This window comes from Hippichthys cyanospilos, chromosome 13, assembly GCF_059441005.1.
Source record: "Hippichthys cyanospilos isolate Australia breed blue-spotted pipefish chromosome 13, RoL_Hcya_1.0, whole genome shotgun sequence".
In the NCBI taxonomy this organism is placed as follows: domain Eukaryota; kingdom Metazoa; phylum Chordata; class Actinopteri; order Syngnathiformes; family Syngnathidae; genus Hippichthys; species Hippichthys cyanospilos.
In genome coordinates, this window is record NC_142381.1 from 1598039 (window position 1) to 1613442 (window position 15404).

At 42.9% G+C, this 15404-nt stretch overlaps 1 protein-coding gene across 1 annotated transcript; it reads right to left on the reverse strand.

The window, feature by feature from the left end:
- Nucleotides 1–464: 464 nt before the first annotated feature.
- adgrg4a (adhesion G protein-coupled receptor G4a) lies at nt 465–13478 on the reverse strand. Its single transcript, XM_088432163.1, has 28 exons — nt 13385–13478; nt 11888–12514; nt 11213–11310; nt 11084–11145; nt 10927–10954; nt 10721–10758; nt 10003–10151; nt 9871–9921; nt 8828–8908; nt 8625–8710; nt 8475–8545; nt 8374–8401; nt 8272–8294; nt 8067–8209; nt 7762–7891; nt 6294–6388; nt 5986–6202; nt 5716–5881; nt 5490–5642; nt 4682–4825; nt 3865–3910; nt 3663–3766; nt 2944–3065; nt 2593–2861; nt 1849–1930; nt 1459–1742; nt 1207–1308; nt 465–1127 (listed from the first exon to the last, which is right to left on the reverse strand). The coding sequence occupies exons 1-28, from the start codon at nt 13452–13454 to the stop codon at nt 997–999; spliced, it is 3600 nt and encodes a 1199-aa protein (XP_088288289.1). The 5' UTR covers nt 13455–13478; the 3' UTR covers nt 465–996.
- Between the last annotated feature and the right edge of the window lie 1926 nt (nt 13479–15404).

Below are 15404 nucleotides of genomic sequence, written 5' to 3' on the forward strand. Positions count from 1 at the left end.
TTTAAGCGTAGTGAGAGTGTCGGCGCGTAAAAAAAAAAATGTGGGTTAGGAATATTGTGTCTATTGTTTTAGTCAATCACTCCATTTTATATGGATATGGATTCTTTTGCCGATTGTTAGCAGAAAATAAATAGATTACCGGTTAATGGGCTGATTATTCTTTTATGATGAATATGTGGTAATTTCCCAAATAAAAGACACACATTTTATTTGCATTTTTTTTCGTAGACAAATACTTATTAATAATTAACCTTTTTCTTTCCTTCTAAAGCTTAATAAATCAGACACTGATGACATAAAATGCTTATTTCACAAAGATTACATCACTGAAAAAGGTTTGAGAACCAGTGTTCATGGGTGCGTTTTTGTTTATTTAAAAAAAAAAAAAAAAGAAACATGTTGCTGGTTTTTGCGGGCGTTTTCATTCATGTCAGCAGAGAAGCATAATCTAGTATACAACTATATTCACGGAGTGAATCAAACTTGTATCTCAAAGCATAACTTTAGTTGTACCTTGCAAGATACATTACGTGTAGTAAATTTGTCCTTTTTTGACAAAATTACCATATTTTCCACACTATAAGGCGCACCTAAGGCTTACCTGTTTTTTTTTTTTTTTAAATCTGACTGTGCCCCTTATAACCCAGTGCGTCTTATATATCATGTGCATAAACCGCTGACTTCTCTGTTCATTGAGTTGACGTTCCCTTGAGCGCAGCTCCATCTAGTGGACACATAACAGAATGCAACTGCACTTTTCATTATATGCGCACCTAAAAGCCTTAAATATATGTTGTGAAAATACCACCTCACTGTCATTACTTCTGGGGGAAAAAACAAATATGCAAATATATATATTTTTTATTTTTTTTAAATACGGCATTCATTGAAGGTGCGCCTTATAATCCGGTGCGCCTTATAGTGCGGAAAATACGGTAAACGAAATGGCTCATTTCAAACAAAAGCAAGTCCAGGGCGTTGAGTGAAACCACGCGCTTACGCCCCCTTGTGGTTTTCTGTGCCGGCGGCGGATTCCGAAGTATCCCTGAGCGAGGAGGTGTTGACGGAGGAGCCGCCGTTAATAAGATTTTCCTTCCCGCGGCGAGCGCCCGCTGTGGCGCTCCAGTCTGAAAATGCAAAACGCATCGAGCGGGTCTCAATTACACGCCGGCGCCGAACTCGTTTCCGACGCGGAAAGGAGATTACCTGAGCCGTCGGCCGCTCTTAAAGCGCCGCAACGCAAATGCAGCCGCCATTGCTTTCGCACGTTTTCTTTCATCAGACAGTGAAAGAGAAAAACGAAGAACCCTGCGGAACAACGACAAAAAACACGCGCCAAAAAGTGTTGAATTTTTTCCCTCTTTTCGCGCTTCTATCGGTATCTACTATCAAATACATTATAATTCAACATTACATACATAATTCAAAGAGGGAAAATCCCAAATTTGGAAGGTTTACCTTGCAGCGTGTTGAAGATGGTGAACAGGGACATCATGGCCACTTTCACGCTCCCGAAGGAAAAAAAGCCAACGAGCCATGTGAGGCCCAGCAAGACGGTGAGGCTGGCCACAGCCCTCAGATCCTGCGAGGCGCTGCGACCGCCGGAGCCGGCCTTTTTGTTGGCGGCCATCTTGCGGATTTGGAAGAGAACCACCACGAACACGGCCGTGTTCCACAACAGGACCAGCGCTATGAACGCCGCCACCGTGGCGTAGAGGTAGTTTTGGTTTTTAATCCAGCAGCTAGGTACGAAACGCAGTACGTTACATGTGTACGTTGTTTTCTGTAGAACAATTCGATTCTTTTTTTGTGCTCGCGTTGATGCACACCGTCTTCAGTCGTACTCACAATTTGGGCTCCGTCGCATCCTGATAGCCATAGGCGTCTTTATTAATGGCCAGCACTAAGCTGACGATAACCAAAGGGACGCCTGTAAACACACAACACATTCCTTTGAATCTTTTATCATATAATCCTCACCACCTGTCGTGGTCACCACAATGATTGATCACATCCAGTTAAATCTTCCAAATTTCTGAGACATGTTCAAACTGCCCCCGGACCCCCCCCCCCCCAATGATGAATCTCAAGTAGCATCAGTAGCATCCCTCTTGTTTCTTCACCTCCACTTTTTTCTTCCTCTGCTTCCTCTCATTCTCACTCTGCTCACTCTTCCTGCTCTTTCCAATTCACTCCACACTGCCCGCTCCTTCTCACTCTGCTCACTCTTCCCGCTCTCTCCAATCTAGTCCACACCGGCAGCGTACGCTCCTCCTCTCCCTCTTGTTTCTTCACCTCCGCTTTTTTCTCCCTCTGCTTCCTCTCATTCTCACTCTGCTCACTCTTCCTGCTCCCTGCATTTTAGTCCACACTGGCAGCTTACCTTTTGGCCGAGGCGACTCTGAGAGATGTTTTGCATTAGCTGTTGATAGTTTTGTACGATGTGAATCATTTTTAAACTAATCTAAAGGCCAGTCAGACTACGGCTTATCCCTGACCTACACCTGCTATTACGTCATCAGTAGGTAAATCGGGACAATGTTAGAACTTCAAGGTATGTTATTTTAATGACCGTCCCGTTGTTTTCCTTACCCCAACCGACAGCGCAGAACTTGAGGATGTAGGCGGGCACGTATGTGTTGAAGACCCGGACCAGGGCGAAGTACATGTGGAGAGCCTCCAGGGCCATCCAGGTGAAGGACGCCAGCAGGAAGTAGTGCAAAGCGACGGCGACGAAGACGCACAAGCCGTTGTCGTCGAAGGCCGAGAGCCACGAGTCCAGCAGGAAGAGCAAGTTCAGCCCCAGCAAGGCGGACGACAGGTTGATGAGAATTTTCGACGGGTAGTCTCGGCGAAGCTTTCTGGAATCGGGTAAGCGACGCGGACCGTCAAATCGGAGCGCACAAAATGACATCGTTTACCTTGCGCGTTCAGAGGACTCACTCAAATGCAAAGTAGGTGAGGAGAGTGATGCCCAAAAAGAGGGCGGATATACCACAACCGACATTTGAGATCCAGCTTAAAATTTTTCGCTGAGTTTCGCTGATGGGAGTTCCGGACACATCCTGAAGTCAAAACAGAAATATCACGTAGGGGCAGGGATAGAGAATAACCCAATAATTTAATACAAAATTGCATTTTCTGATTTAGCAATGTTACTTCCGCTTCCAATTCATTTGCTCTTAATTTGAAAAAGAAAACTGTTCCTGTCATGGCATCAAAAATGATTAAACAGCATTTTCTGATGCCACAATTTACCATTAGGTTGCCTCATGGTCCAACTAACTAAGAAAAATGTACATGTAAATGTCACGGCAACAAGAAGCATACAATTTAATTTACTGATACCGCAATTCTTTTTCAAAACAGGAAAGACAATTAAAAGTCTTGAAAGACGTAATGTGTTTTGAAAATACCAAAGATAATTGACGTTTTAGTCGATATTGTTGACAGTTTGAATGAATTCCCGTTGCAACTATTTTAGTGAGTCTTAATGCTGTAGTTGTATCAATCCGGGGACAAAAAAGTTACTGTGCGCTATATAAGCTTCTGACCAGTTCCCAGAATTCCCTCCGTGTGGCTATATAGGAGTTTATTTGATCCTCCCTCCATGCAATGCTTTCTTTTATAAAAAGTACAGTACACAATCAAGTATGACTCACCAGCAGCACAGCGAAATGTGTGAGGTGCTCGCACAGACAGCTGGTCTGATGGGGCGAAAGAGTTTGTGTTTCGCAACCCAGGCTGCTCCATCCGCCCCGCCCGCCTGACTCGCACACACACACGCATGATTAAAGTCTTATCAGCTGGTACGCAACTAACTCCGCGCATTGAGGAAGCTCCAGTAATCTCACGCAAGCTCACCGTTGCCTTGGAAATCCCAGAACACACATCGAACCTTGTTGTGATCCTAAAAGGACAAAAACAATTGCTTCATTTTTTCGTTACTCACGAAAATAAGGGACAGAGATATGCATGAAAGTACCTTAATTCCCCAAATATAAGACACACTTTTTTCCCGCTTTTTGTCACGGCATTATTTTCATTTAAAAAAAAGCGAGCGGACTGAACCGACGTCCGAATACATCCTTGTTCACGCACAGGAATATTACTAAATTTATGATGTGCCCATCTCATTCAATTATGACCGGTTAGAGAACACGGAAAGGTATTCCATTGGACTCGTTTATTAATTGCGGTCTTTTGGCGTATACGCACAATCATAAACCTGGCGAAACACGAACGCTGCGCAACGACGAGTATTTATGGTAAAATGGACTCTAGCTGCGTGGCGAGGAAAAGGAAAACGACCGCTTCGAATGCACTCAAAGTTACGCTCGTGAGGCGTTCGCTGACTGCTTACAATGTGGGAAATCTGAAACACACTTAACATGCAACAAATATATAACTTTCCGGTATGAACGCAAGAAAATATGAAGACTTTACAAAAGATAAGAATTATTGTGTTTTGCTATAGTTTTTACATCGTTGCGAAATGTTGGCGCGTCCTGTACACAATAACTTAGAAAACACCAGAATTTGACCCCGATATTAAGAGCACGGCACGTCTTAAATCTGAGGAATTACGCTAGTTTACTATTGTGCATTTCCCCCCTCCCTAATATTTCCCCAAAACACAATTTTTTCGTGAGCGCCGTATCCTGTATGTTTGGCGTTTTACCTGTTTGGCTTTGCGATGACGTAACGTGATCACCACCCGCTCGCCGCCGCTCAGGTTGCTAACGCGGCTGCCGTTGATGCTCGCCGACACGACGTAAGAGTTCAATATCAACTTGTTAGTCGTGCTGTTGCCTGTTTGCGGGTCCTGTGCACAACGCCAAAAAGGGGATTGGAATTAACCCACGCAGAACATTAGACAACGGACACATAGTGTCAGTGTGTCACACTCTAGCCGCTTACCCCTTCTATGACCTATAAACCAAACCGTGACCTACAAACCGTGATTTTTTTGCGTAAATATGTGACACCCTTTGGCTGGTGTAAGGGGCCATAAAGTATAGCAGCACAGAATGGGATTCATTTGTAATTAAGCTCATTTGTTGATAGCACAAGAGAGGTCAGAGGGCAAAGTCCTCTTGGAATAGGCGAGTGATCGTTTATTGTCTCGCAAGATCGTAGGATGCGGTTGGATGAAGGTGAGGGTGAAATTCAAAACCCAAACGTGCAATAAATTCGCACCAGGAAGTATTGATAACAGATTTCATGGCTTGTTGATGACCCGTGACGGCGTTAGTGTTTTAGCTAACGCTAAAGGCTATTTTGGATGACAGTTCAACAGCGCTACTGATCAATGCACTTTTTTTTGCTCCGTCCCGACGTTGTAGCAATGATGTAAAATTTGCATCATCTACCTCTGCAACGTAAGTTTATATACGACTTTGGTTGGTCGATAAATTAGAAAATATTTCCATGTACCTGATGTGCTCACGGACTCGTCAGTACAAAAACAGATTAAAAGAGGAGCATACCTGGAAGAGGTCTTGTGTTCCATAGAACTGAAACTGGACTCGGGTTTTATTCTTCTGCCCCGGTGAAAGGAAGCTGTGGAGTGTGGAGGGCAGAGATATGGTCGCGTTGGCCTCTGGGATTGGTTTGCCCTCAAAACTCTGATTAAGGAGAACCTGAAAACGCAAACAAACGCCATTCCTCATGAAGAAGTGTGACAGAAAAATACATTTTTCATTTGGGTGTTACATTTGGCTCGCGGGAAGAGGAAACGGAGACCGCCGCGAACGTGAGGCCATTGAAATCTTGGGGATCCACGTCGATCATGGACAGAGCCAGCGAAGGGGCGGTCAGACTTAGCGACTCGTTGGGAAACACCATCCTGTTGCCCATTTTATCCGTCAAGTTCAGGACGCTGTTTGGAAATGATCCACGTTAGCATATTTCTACATTTAGCCGTAGCTTTGACCCGAGCACAAAAACTAGAAGAAGACGGCGAGGATGCTCGGAGTTCCTTACCCGACGGCCACCGGGGTCACGTCCGTGTCGGAAATCAAGATGTCGGAGAAAACCCGCACGATGTTGCCGCCGAGGTCCGGCGTGACGGTGGTGACGTTCACCACCTGGCTGAGCGTTTCCACCACCAAGTTGAGCTCGGAGGGCTGCAGCTGCGTTCCGTTGCCCAGCGTGTTGTTGACCAGGTTCTGGATCATGTCCACCACTTCGGCAGCGTTTTCTGAAGAGCGACGGCGCACAAGTGTGACCCAAGCTCGGAATTTCCTCTTTCTGCTTCTTGGCTTCCACTTGGAAAGATCTACCCCTCTTACCGTCGGTCACGGTGATATTTTCGAGGCCAAGTGGGCTGCAGTTTTTCATGTCCGGATGGGCCCAGCTGGTCGTGTCGTTTTCGATGTGTAATTTACTGAGGACGATCGGATTCAAGTTAAATCAGGAGAAAACACACATTTCCACTGTATTTCATTCGGTCCAGACACAAGGCAAAAGTCGCGCGTGAGATGGGGTCGGTCCTGGCCGACTGTGGCCGAGAGATGGGAAACATCCTGGACCGGTCACTGGCCAAACGCAGGGCGCATACAGTGTAGACCGCCGGTGTCAAACCCAAGGCCCACCAGATGATTCGTGTGGCCCGTGAAATGCTGATTTGACTTCAAGTTTCTGGCTAAAAAAAAAAACTTGCAAGTTGCCTTCAACTTCAAAAAATGGGGAAAAACAAGTACTTTTTATTCCCAACTAGTTTTTACTGGCATATGATTTCAAAACTACGTAAACCTGCGACAACACACTTAAAATTTATTTTACTTCAATGTCATGCCGGCCCGCTGGCAGAATCTATAACTACAATGTGGCCCATGTTTTGTGAAATGGAAGGACGCCGCCATTTCCTGCTTTTCTGTTCAACTGCGTTCAAAGCTATCCATTGATTCAGGCCAGCGTTTATATCGTCGGGACGCAAAGCCCATCATTACTTGAACTACTCAAGCCGTACTGTATCTCAATCGAGACCCGTGTGCGCCGAGCGGAAGAACGACAAGGAGCCAGGCGGTCTCCATGGAAACAGATCGTTCCGTCCGAGGTTAACAGGACACGTATGAAGTAAATATACCCCGATGAAAAGAATTTTCTCTGTATTTCAACACCATGCAAGATGAATCTTGGCGGAGATGACTAAGTCCCACGTTGACGCCATAACGATCCGAATCCCTCCCGTTGTCCTTATTGCCTGATTTTTGACGTCATCATATATTTATAAGTTTTAATATTTACCCAAGCGAAGGGGCAGAGGTGAGAAGCGGTATGGACAAGAAGAGCTGAATGAATTTCCACATAGCTAAAAATTGATCTTCGAGTAATTGTATATATGTATTTGTTTTTTGCGATATGTATACCGCTTGACATGGATATTTTCTGTTGCAGTTGTTTGTTAAGAAAGTGCGAGGAGATGATATGTCTGTAAGAATAAAGACAGGCACCCCGACATAACCATAGAGCGGAACTGTATGGGGTCAGTCATGTTCTTGGTAAAAAAGACAGCAGTGTTTGCATGGACCGGTAGTGTTAGGACTCACGCCCACATCCCCCACTATCACAAACTGATTCTTACGTTTGCCATATGTCTCCCCTATCTGTCTATCTGTGATGATGCAAATCTCTATTCTCCTCGCGAGTAAAAAGAGTCCAAGTCTCTTGTCTTCCTTCCTTGCGTTTTGTTTATTAAATATCCTTGGTTGACCGAACCTGAAAATTGACAGCGAAATGACTTCACGGAACTCTCACCAAAGCCTGAAGGCTCGCTGGGAAAACGGCTTTTTGCATCCCATGATCTGAGTCTCCGCAGGATAGGTTTCAGCCCAAATGTAGTCGCCGTAGATTGTCTTCGTCAACTCTTCTAAACAACAGTGAGGAACTAAATCGGAAAAACGTATCACATATAACTACGGTGCAAGCCGTAAAATCAAACGCTCCCAATTATATAAATGAGTTTATTATTATAAAAATATTATATAAAGTCCAAAAAGTATTTTCCAAAGGTTGAAATGTACTTTTACATAACTTGAACTTAATGGCTGAGGGTTACTTACATATTTGTCTGAGGTTCATGGAGGTCGTTTGAATGACATTGAAGTTGTTTTGGTGCTCGGCCAATAAGGCGGCGAAAATATATTCTTTGATTTGCTCAATGTTGTTGGCGCTGTAATCCTGGACGTGGAAGTCGCACGTGAACCTGTTGATGAAAGCAGCTCACGTGATTTTGTATCGAACGAAAGCCGAAAAAAATTCGCTTACTTTTTGAGGTTTTTGTCGAAACGCTGCAAGAAAGGAAACAGGCGGCGTTATTGGAGGGGAATATTTGCTCTTTTTAACTTGACTTTTCAGTCTCGCACTCACCGTCTGCACATGAAATCTCCCGGCGTTCCTGCGAGGACACAATCAATTCAGAAAGGACTTTTTCATCAACGTAAGCTTACGGGCGAGACGTTAGCGCGCACCTCCGCTCATCTTCCGCTATGACCACGTTCAATACCAGCGCGGTGTCGTTCGTTTCCAGCTTTTCTGTCAACTTTTTGGCCGCGAGAGAATTCGTTTAGCGGACCTTGAATGCAAACGCGTTCTAATGAAGCGGCCGTGGAGGTTCTTACCCACTGCTCGATGATTTCCTCGGGTTTTGTCGCGTTTCCTGTGAAATTCAAGTTGACTTTGGCCCTCAGATAAACATCACCGAAACCTGCCGGCCCGCCGAAATAAATAAATAAATAAGTAAAATGGCACAACCGAGCAAGTTTTATGAGCGGGTTGAACTTGGCGCCCGGCAGCTTGTCGGTGGTGAGAAAGTTGGCGTGACCTTTAGTTGGGGTGACATCCGGAGGAGCGTTTGTTGATGTTGACGTGTTCGAGGTGTGCACGGGAAGCCCTCGGGTCGTACCTATTAAAATCAATGGACAAATTCATCTTTTTAGGGATAATGAAAAAGGAAAAGGTCTGTTGGATCCTCAATTTTATCTAATAACAATAGTGAGAAATCTCAGAATTCTTCCTTTCAAGTCAAAATTCAGATTTTAAGACGTACAATTCTGGCTTTAAAAGGTGAAAGTCAGAATTCTTACTTTAAAGTCAGAATTTTTACACGATTAAATAAATCAAAATAATTTTATTTATTTAATTAAAATGAAATAAGTTATCTACAAATAAAGTGAGAAATTCTAAGAATGGAGTGATGAATATCGGAATACTTTCAAGTCAAAATTCTGACTCCAAAAGGTCAAATTCTGATTTTAAAGGAAGAATTCTGATAATGGAGTCGGAATTTTACCTTTAAAGTCCAAATTCGGACATTAAATAAAAATGGAGAATTCTAAGGATAAGGAGAGAAAATTCTGACTTAAGAATGTAAAATTCTGACTTTAAGGTCAAGTTGGAATTTTCTTTCCTAACTTTATTCTCAGAATTCTCAATTTATTGTCAGATTTTGGACTTTCTGGCTTTCATAATTGCTTCTTTGGTCAAATTATTGACTGTACAGTAAGAATTCTTACTTTCTTATCAGAATTACTTACAGTCAGAAGTTGTACTTTAACATGAAAGTTCTGTCTTTAGTGTCAAAATTCAGATTTTACAGTCGAAATGTCAAAGTCAGAATTAAAGTTCTGACTTTGTTGTGAGAATTCTGATCATTCCATCTGAATTCTTACTTGCAAGGCAAGATTCTAACTTTAAAGTTCTAACCTTAAAACCGGTATTCTCGGCAAAGCACAATTTGAGTGTAAATGACATTTTTAGACAACTTTGACATTGTGCCTTAGCACCAAGACGCCACAAAATATTCCCAAAGACTGCCAAAAGCAGTCATTTGAACTAGTCAAATTGTTTACGTCTGGTTCTGCTTACCAGAAGTGGACACCGTGGGCGGTTCTGGCGTCGTGAGAGAAAAATCTGACGCTATAAAAAATGACAATTTACATGATGATGTACTTGAGGTCAACAATCATGAAGCTGAGTCAATATTTGAACGCAACTCACCCACAGGCAGCACCAGGATGCTGTCGGGTTCCGCCGTCAGGATGAACGGGTCACTGAAGAAGGTCCAACTCAGGCTTTTGGAAAAGTCGGCCTGAACCACTTCCACATTCACGGCAGGAACCGCCACGATTCGGACTTCCGTGCTGAAACTTCATGCGACATAAGCTCGGCAGGTGAGCGGAAACATCACTACGCTGAGTCACTGTGCTTAAATTTCAATGCTTGCGTGGGCTTGCACACAAACGGTGCAGCAACACTTGTAGTAGACAGAATAACATTGCGCAATAACGTTTTTTTTTTATCCTCTAAGAGGAACAACTACAATTTTTCCTCACCATCATCCATATTCCAATTTTGAAGATACTTCTATTGGGACAAGCTGCAGTAAACGCAATTGTTTTGAAAAAGAAGGCGAGATTTCTTAAAATCAATCCAGAAACTGTTTTTAATTCAACAAAACAATATATTCTCGGTTGCAATTTAATCATCTTTACGCTTCATTTCTGAAAGTCTCTTGATAAAATTTGACTGACTTATCTGATTGTTTTGTTGACATTCCCTTTAGCGCAGAAATGTCATAATATAATATAATGCAACCCCAGCTACTACTGTAGCTGCTATTCTATGCGCCTTATAATGCGGTGCGCCTTATAAAGTTAAACTCATATGTCAAGGCATCGCTGAATTTTTCATTCTGAAGACTTGAAAGTGAGCTCACCATATTTTACAGATGCTATTTGACAGGTTTCCGGATCCCTGAAAAAAACAAATTTACATCTTTATCATTTTTTTCATTTTTTTTATTTATATGACTTTTTTTTTTTTTTTTACACCGAACCATAACATTACGTAAAATTGTATAACATTAAACCAAAAAATGAAAACCAACCGTCCTCATTGCATGTAATTTCCAACATACCCTACCTGAGGTAATTGCCCTTTGCATGTGTGGCTGTTTGGGTAAAAAAAAAAAAAAAAAGATGGCACAGTTAATCTCCAAATCACGTGACTCGTCTTCATCTAGTTGCATTCAAAAATCAAAATAATGAATTAAAAAAAATCCAACTCACGGAAAACTTACATGGCAGGCGGGTCCACAAATATGCTACTGATGAAAAGGCCAGAGTGCAAAACACTGTACAACTGATAAAAAGTGACAAAGGTCAATTCAAAGGAAATATGACAAATCTTTTCCCTGTGAGGCTCATACCCATTTTCTGGTCATTGTCATCAGTGACTCGGAGCAATTTCCTGGCTGCCTTGTTTGGGCCAGGGACGCCTGCGCCTGGACTTTGAAGAAAGACCATTCTACCAAAAAAGCAAATGGAGCCCACAAAAAGCCCAAAATAACAATGTTAATTGTAAAAAAAATAAATAAATACTGCAGCAGTATCAATATTTGTCATTGTTCAGTGCATGAATAGCTCTGGCTAAGGCTTTTCCCTGAGTCTGTTTATCCGGTTTTTATGAGCACTGTGCTTTTGCTACATATAATTTCCCAAACAAAAATGACATCATTTTATTGATATACTGTACCTATACAAGCAAGCAAGTTTTTACAAAAAAAGCAATTTTTTACTCTTCAAATTTGTGTGTGTGTGTGTGTGTGTATATATATATATATATATATATATATATATATATATATATATATATATAAAAGCATTTTTTTAAAAAGTAATGCTACGTTTGGTAGATAGGTACAGTTTAGCTGTAAAATGGTCTGATCTTGTTTTTAATTGGGAAATCAGTACCTATCAGAAGTACAGTGCCCATAAAAACTGGACAAACAGACTCTATTAAAGATCTATCAGAGTCTATTAATGATATATATATATATATATGTTTTTTTTTTTTTTTTTTTCAAGATATAGCCTTTTCGTACCACAGAGCAGGCTGCTATCTTTCTCGGGGGGACAGTCGTGCTTCCACTGCCGCAGGTCCCATCTGACAAGGTTCCCGTCGGCGCACGCGCGCCTCCCCAGCTCCTCCTCAGTCCATTCGCTGTCCCACATCCTAAACTGAGCGATCTCCCCCAGAAGGTTTTTCCCCTCCTCCACTTGGACGGCGCCGCCGGCATCCACGTAGTGAGACATCCCCAACGTCAGCGTGCCGTTGGGGGCCAAATGCTGACGCTCCGTCGCATTTGCCAAAAAGGCTTGACCGCGCATGCTTCCGTTGAGGAAGACCTGCAGACCGCCGTAGCCCGCCGACCAGGTCAGGCAGAGCGAGTGCCACTGGAGCGCCTTCAATTCCAAACTCAGGCGCAGTTCTTGTCCGAAGAGCCAGAGCCGCATCTGGGAGCCGGCGCCCCCCAGGCCCAGCTCCACGTCTCGACTTCCCGGAGCTTTGTAGGCGAAAGCCGTCCATTCCGTGTCGTAAGCGCGCCGCAGTAGCATGCAAAGGCTCAGGCTGCGCAGGGGCGGCAGCGCCGCGTCCGGATGCAGCTGCCACACGCACGGAGGGAGTCGGAAGTTGACCTTCTTGCCCCACAGGCTGCTGGCGCCGCGGGCTGACGCAAACGCACATCGTGTCATATCACCAAATGAATAAGTCGGTCGCGAAAGAACCAATGTTGTTTTTGTCCTCGAAATGAGGGAGCTTTTGATACTTCTAAAACTGCGTCTAAGTGTAGTTGCGGGCGTTCATAATCATATAGTATGAATGAGAAGGAAGACAGAAGTAGCTTTCGCCAGGAAACAAATCGAAAATTCATTTGGATGTGTAATTAAAGTCATTTGTACTAATTACACATTGGCAATGTTTATATTTTCAAGTTTATTGAAATAGATTATTATTGTCACTTTAAGGAACAAAATTATATCCGCCTGATTTAGTTGTGTCCAGTGTAGTGGACACATGTTTTTGGTCTATCTTTGACTCATTGGACTTATGCTATGAGGTCCTAGTGTGCTCAATAGAGGACATCTTAGACGTTCCTTTGATGCGATTAACTAGCAATCTTACTGGGACAAATTGGACACAATAGTGGATCCAAATTACTTGTCTGGCTCCAAGGAGGACATTTTATATGTTTTTTTTTTTTAATTTTCATAAAATGTTTGGCATATTTATAGTATTCTAATTTCTCATTCCGAGTCGAGTTTGAATGACTGCACTCATAATAACATAGCTGTGATATATCCGATTCAACCACCATCAAATAATTACGTTTGTATTTTTTTTAACAGGCAAATCATACGACTGCAGATTTTTGAAAGTCACATCATAATTATGGCATTTATTGGCTTAGCATTTAAGAGAACCTTCTTACTAACATGACGAGGCATTCCGCCTTTGGCATTTCAGCGTTTTAGTCTCTAATTCCGTCATTTATCGCATAGTCGTTCTCAGTGCTAACTCACATAGTTTAAAGACTTACACGAGTCCAGAAGACACACTGAGAGGACCAAGCAAGCGATCAGGGACGAGGAGCTCGCCACAGGGGTCATTGCAGCAACAAAAAAAAAGGAAAAAAAAAAAAAAAAGAAATGTGGCGCACCCAAAGCAGTCAAGTGGACATCTGCTACAACACAAAGACATTAACGCACAATTCGCATTCCGTCTTCAACAAGTCAACCCAAACTAGTTAAGATGAATCAGATTTACCATGATGGGTCTCGTCAGTGGCCGAATATGACACAGGACTGCCAAAAGCAAATTTTTCAAATGGATGAAAGGAGTAGATCTTCAAGTTGAAGGAGCCATGTGTGTTGCTAAGTGTCACCTGTGCATAAAAAGTCCCCCCCGCACCTTCTATTATTGAGTTTCCGGAGTTACTTATTAATCCCTGGCAATAAGCAGAAGCAGCAAGCCGGATAAGCGCAAAGCCTGCGTGTGGACTTTTTCACTCTGGACATCGTAAAAGTCTTTGCAAACAGCCAATGTCGTATTGTGCCGCATCACGCTTATTGCCAAGCTTGAGCTTGGCAAACAAAGCTAATTGGCTCTTCTGTGTCGTCTTCAACGGCCCGGTGCGGTGCGCTTGTCCGTTTGTGACCACGATTTTGACTTTCCTGCGTAGAAAGTACGACAGTTACATACAGGAAGGAGATCGCTTTTAGAACAGATCAGCAAAATTAGCTGAATGATTTTTTCCATGTCCTGACCGGAACAGTTAAATGTTGCCTTTTAAATTAAGAGCTCATTAACTAGAACTTGAAGCAATGTATTTCTAATGTCTTCACTTTGTTAAGTTTTGATCTAATTCCATGCTTTTTTAATACCATGACAGGAACATGCTGTTTTCAAATTAAGAGCAAACAAATTGGAAGCAACTTGTTTCTACTCATGCCTGCATAATTCAATGGTTCTCAATGGCTTTTTGACTCAGTCTCTTTTTGCTTGACTTTTCTTTTTCTTTGTGTGTTGTGTGTGTGTGTGTTGCTCAATCAACTCCAATCAGGACTTCTGCCCATGGCCCGCAGGAGTGTTCCCTGACTGCAATTTGTGACAAGGATGCCAGCAGCAGTCGGAGACTCCATCCGCTGATCCGCACATGTTGAACTTTTCAAACTTCCCCACTCGGACGCCTTGGTTAGTCCGAGCCCCAGGAAGTTGCGAATGAGGATCCGGGTGCTTCGGCTTCGCCCCGAAGCGTCGCCGGGAGACAAGAAGACGTCGGTACTAGCCGGCGCCTGTTTCTGACCCACTTGCGTCACTATCAAAAAGGCCACCTAAGTTTCGACAAAACTGAGGTAGGTCATTGAAGAGCCCACATGCGGCTTAACTTCCTGTTTACCGTGTCAAACAAATAAAAGGCCCCTGTGGCCAAAGCATGTGAGACGGACCAGAACAGAGGCGTTAGTGTTTGTGCCAGGGGAGAGAAAACACAAGTGCAATGAGATAATGTGACGTTCTTTCATTTGAAGGAGTTCTCCGTCGGATTCGGAGCATTTCTTGTTTTCTGAACTTCTGCAGAATTCTTCAATCCGGGTAAGGTTTTGACTTCTTTTACATACCTCAGTGGGTACTTTTCAACAAATCCGAGTTTTAAAAAAACTTACTTGCTAGATGTGAATATCAGAATTAGTTCAATGAATTTCAGTTTTTGCCACACATATAATACCTTTATGTTGTATAAATTAACACTCCCTCCTCCATTAATTAAGTCATTGTTTTCAATCGGTGATTCGCCAAATGTGGTAACACTTGTGGTGCTTTGGCGCCCTCTAGTGCACTGATGTCAAACTCAAATCTCGGGTGGCAGATAGAAATCACTACACTAAACCAGCAAAAGAAAACCGAAAAAAAAAATGCTTTTTTAACCGTAAATACGGGCGACTTGTTTGCCCGAAAAGTACCGCTAAATTAGGGTTACACATTTTCTAAATTCATGGGGGAAAAAAGTGGTTATAGTGCAGACTTTGCAATTACAAAATGTTCTGTGTAAAATCTACAGT

Excerpts from the sequence above, each read along its gene's own strand:
- adgrg4a (XM_088432163.1), bottom strand. The coding sequence starts at position 13,454 with ATGACCCCTGTGGCGAGCTCCTCGTCCCTGATCGCTTGCTTGGTCCTC. Across the intron at positions 11,311-11,887 it reads AGATAGCAGCCTGCTCTGTG|AATGGTCTTTCTTCAAAGTC; the intron begins GTACGAAAAGGC and ends CTTTTTTGGTAG. Across the intron at positions 8,210-8,271 it reads TTCGACAAAAACCTCAAAAA|GTTCACGTGCGACTTCCACG; the intron begins GTAAGCGAATTT and ends TTTCATCAACAG.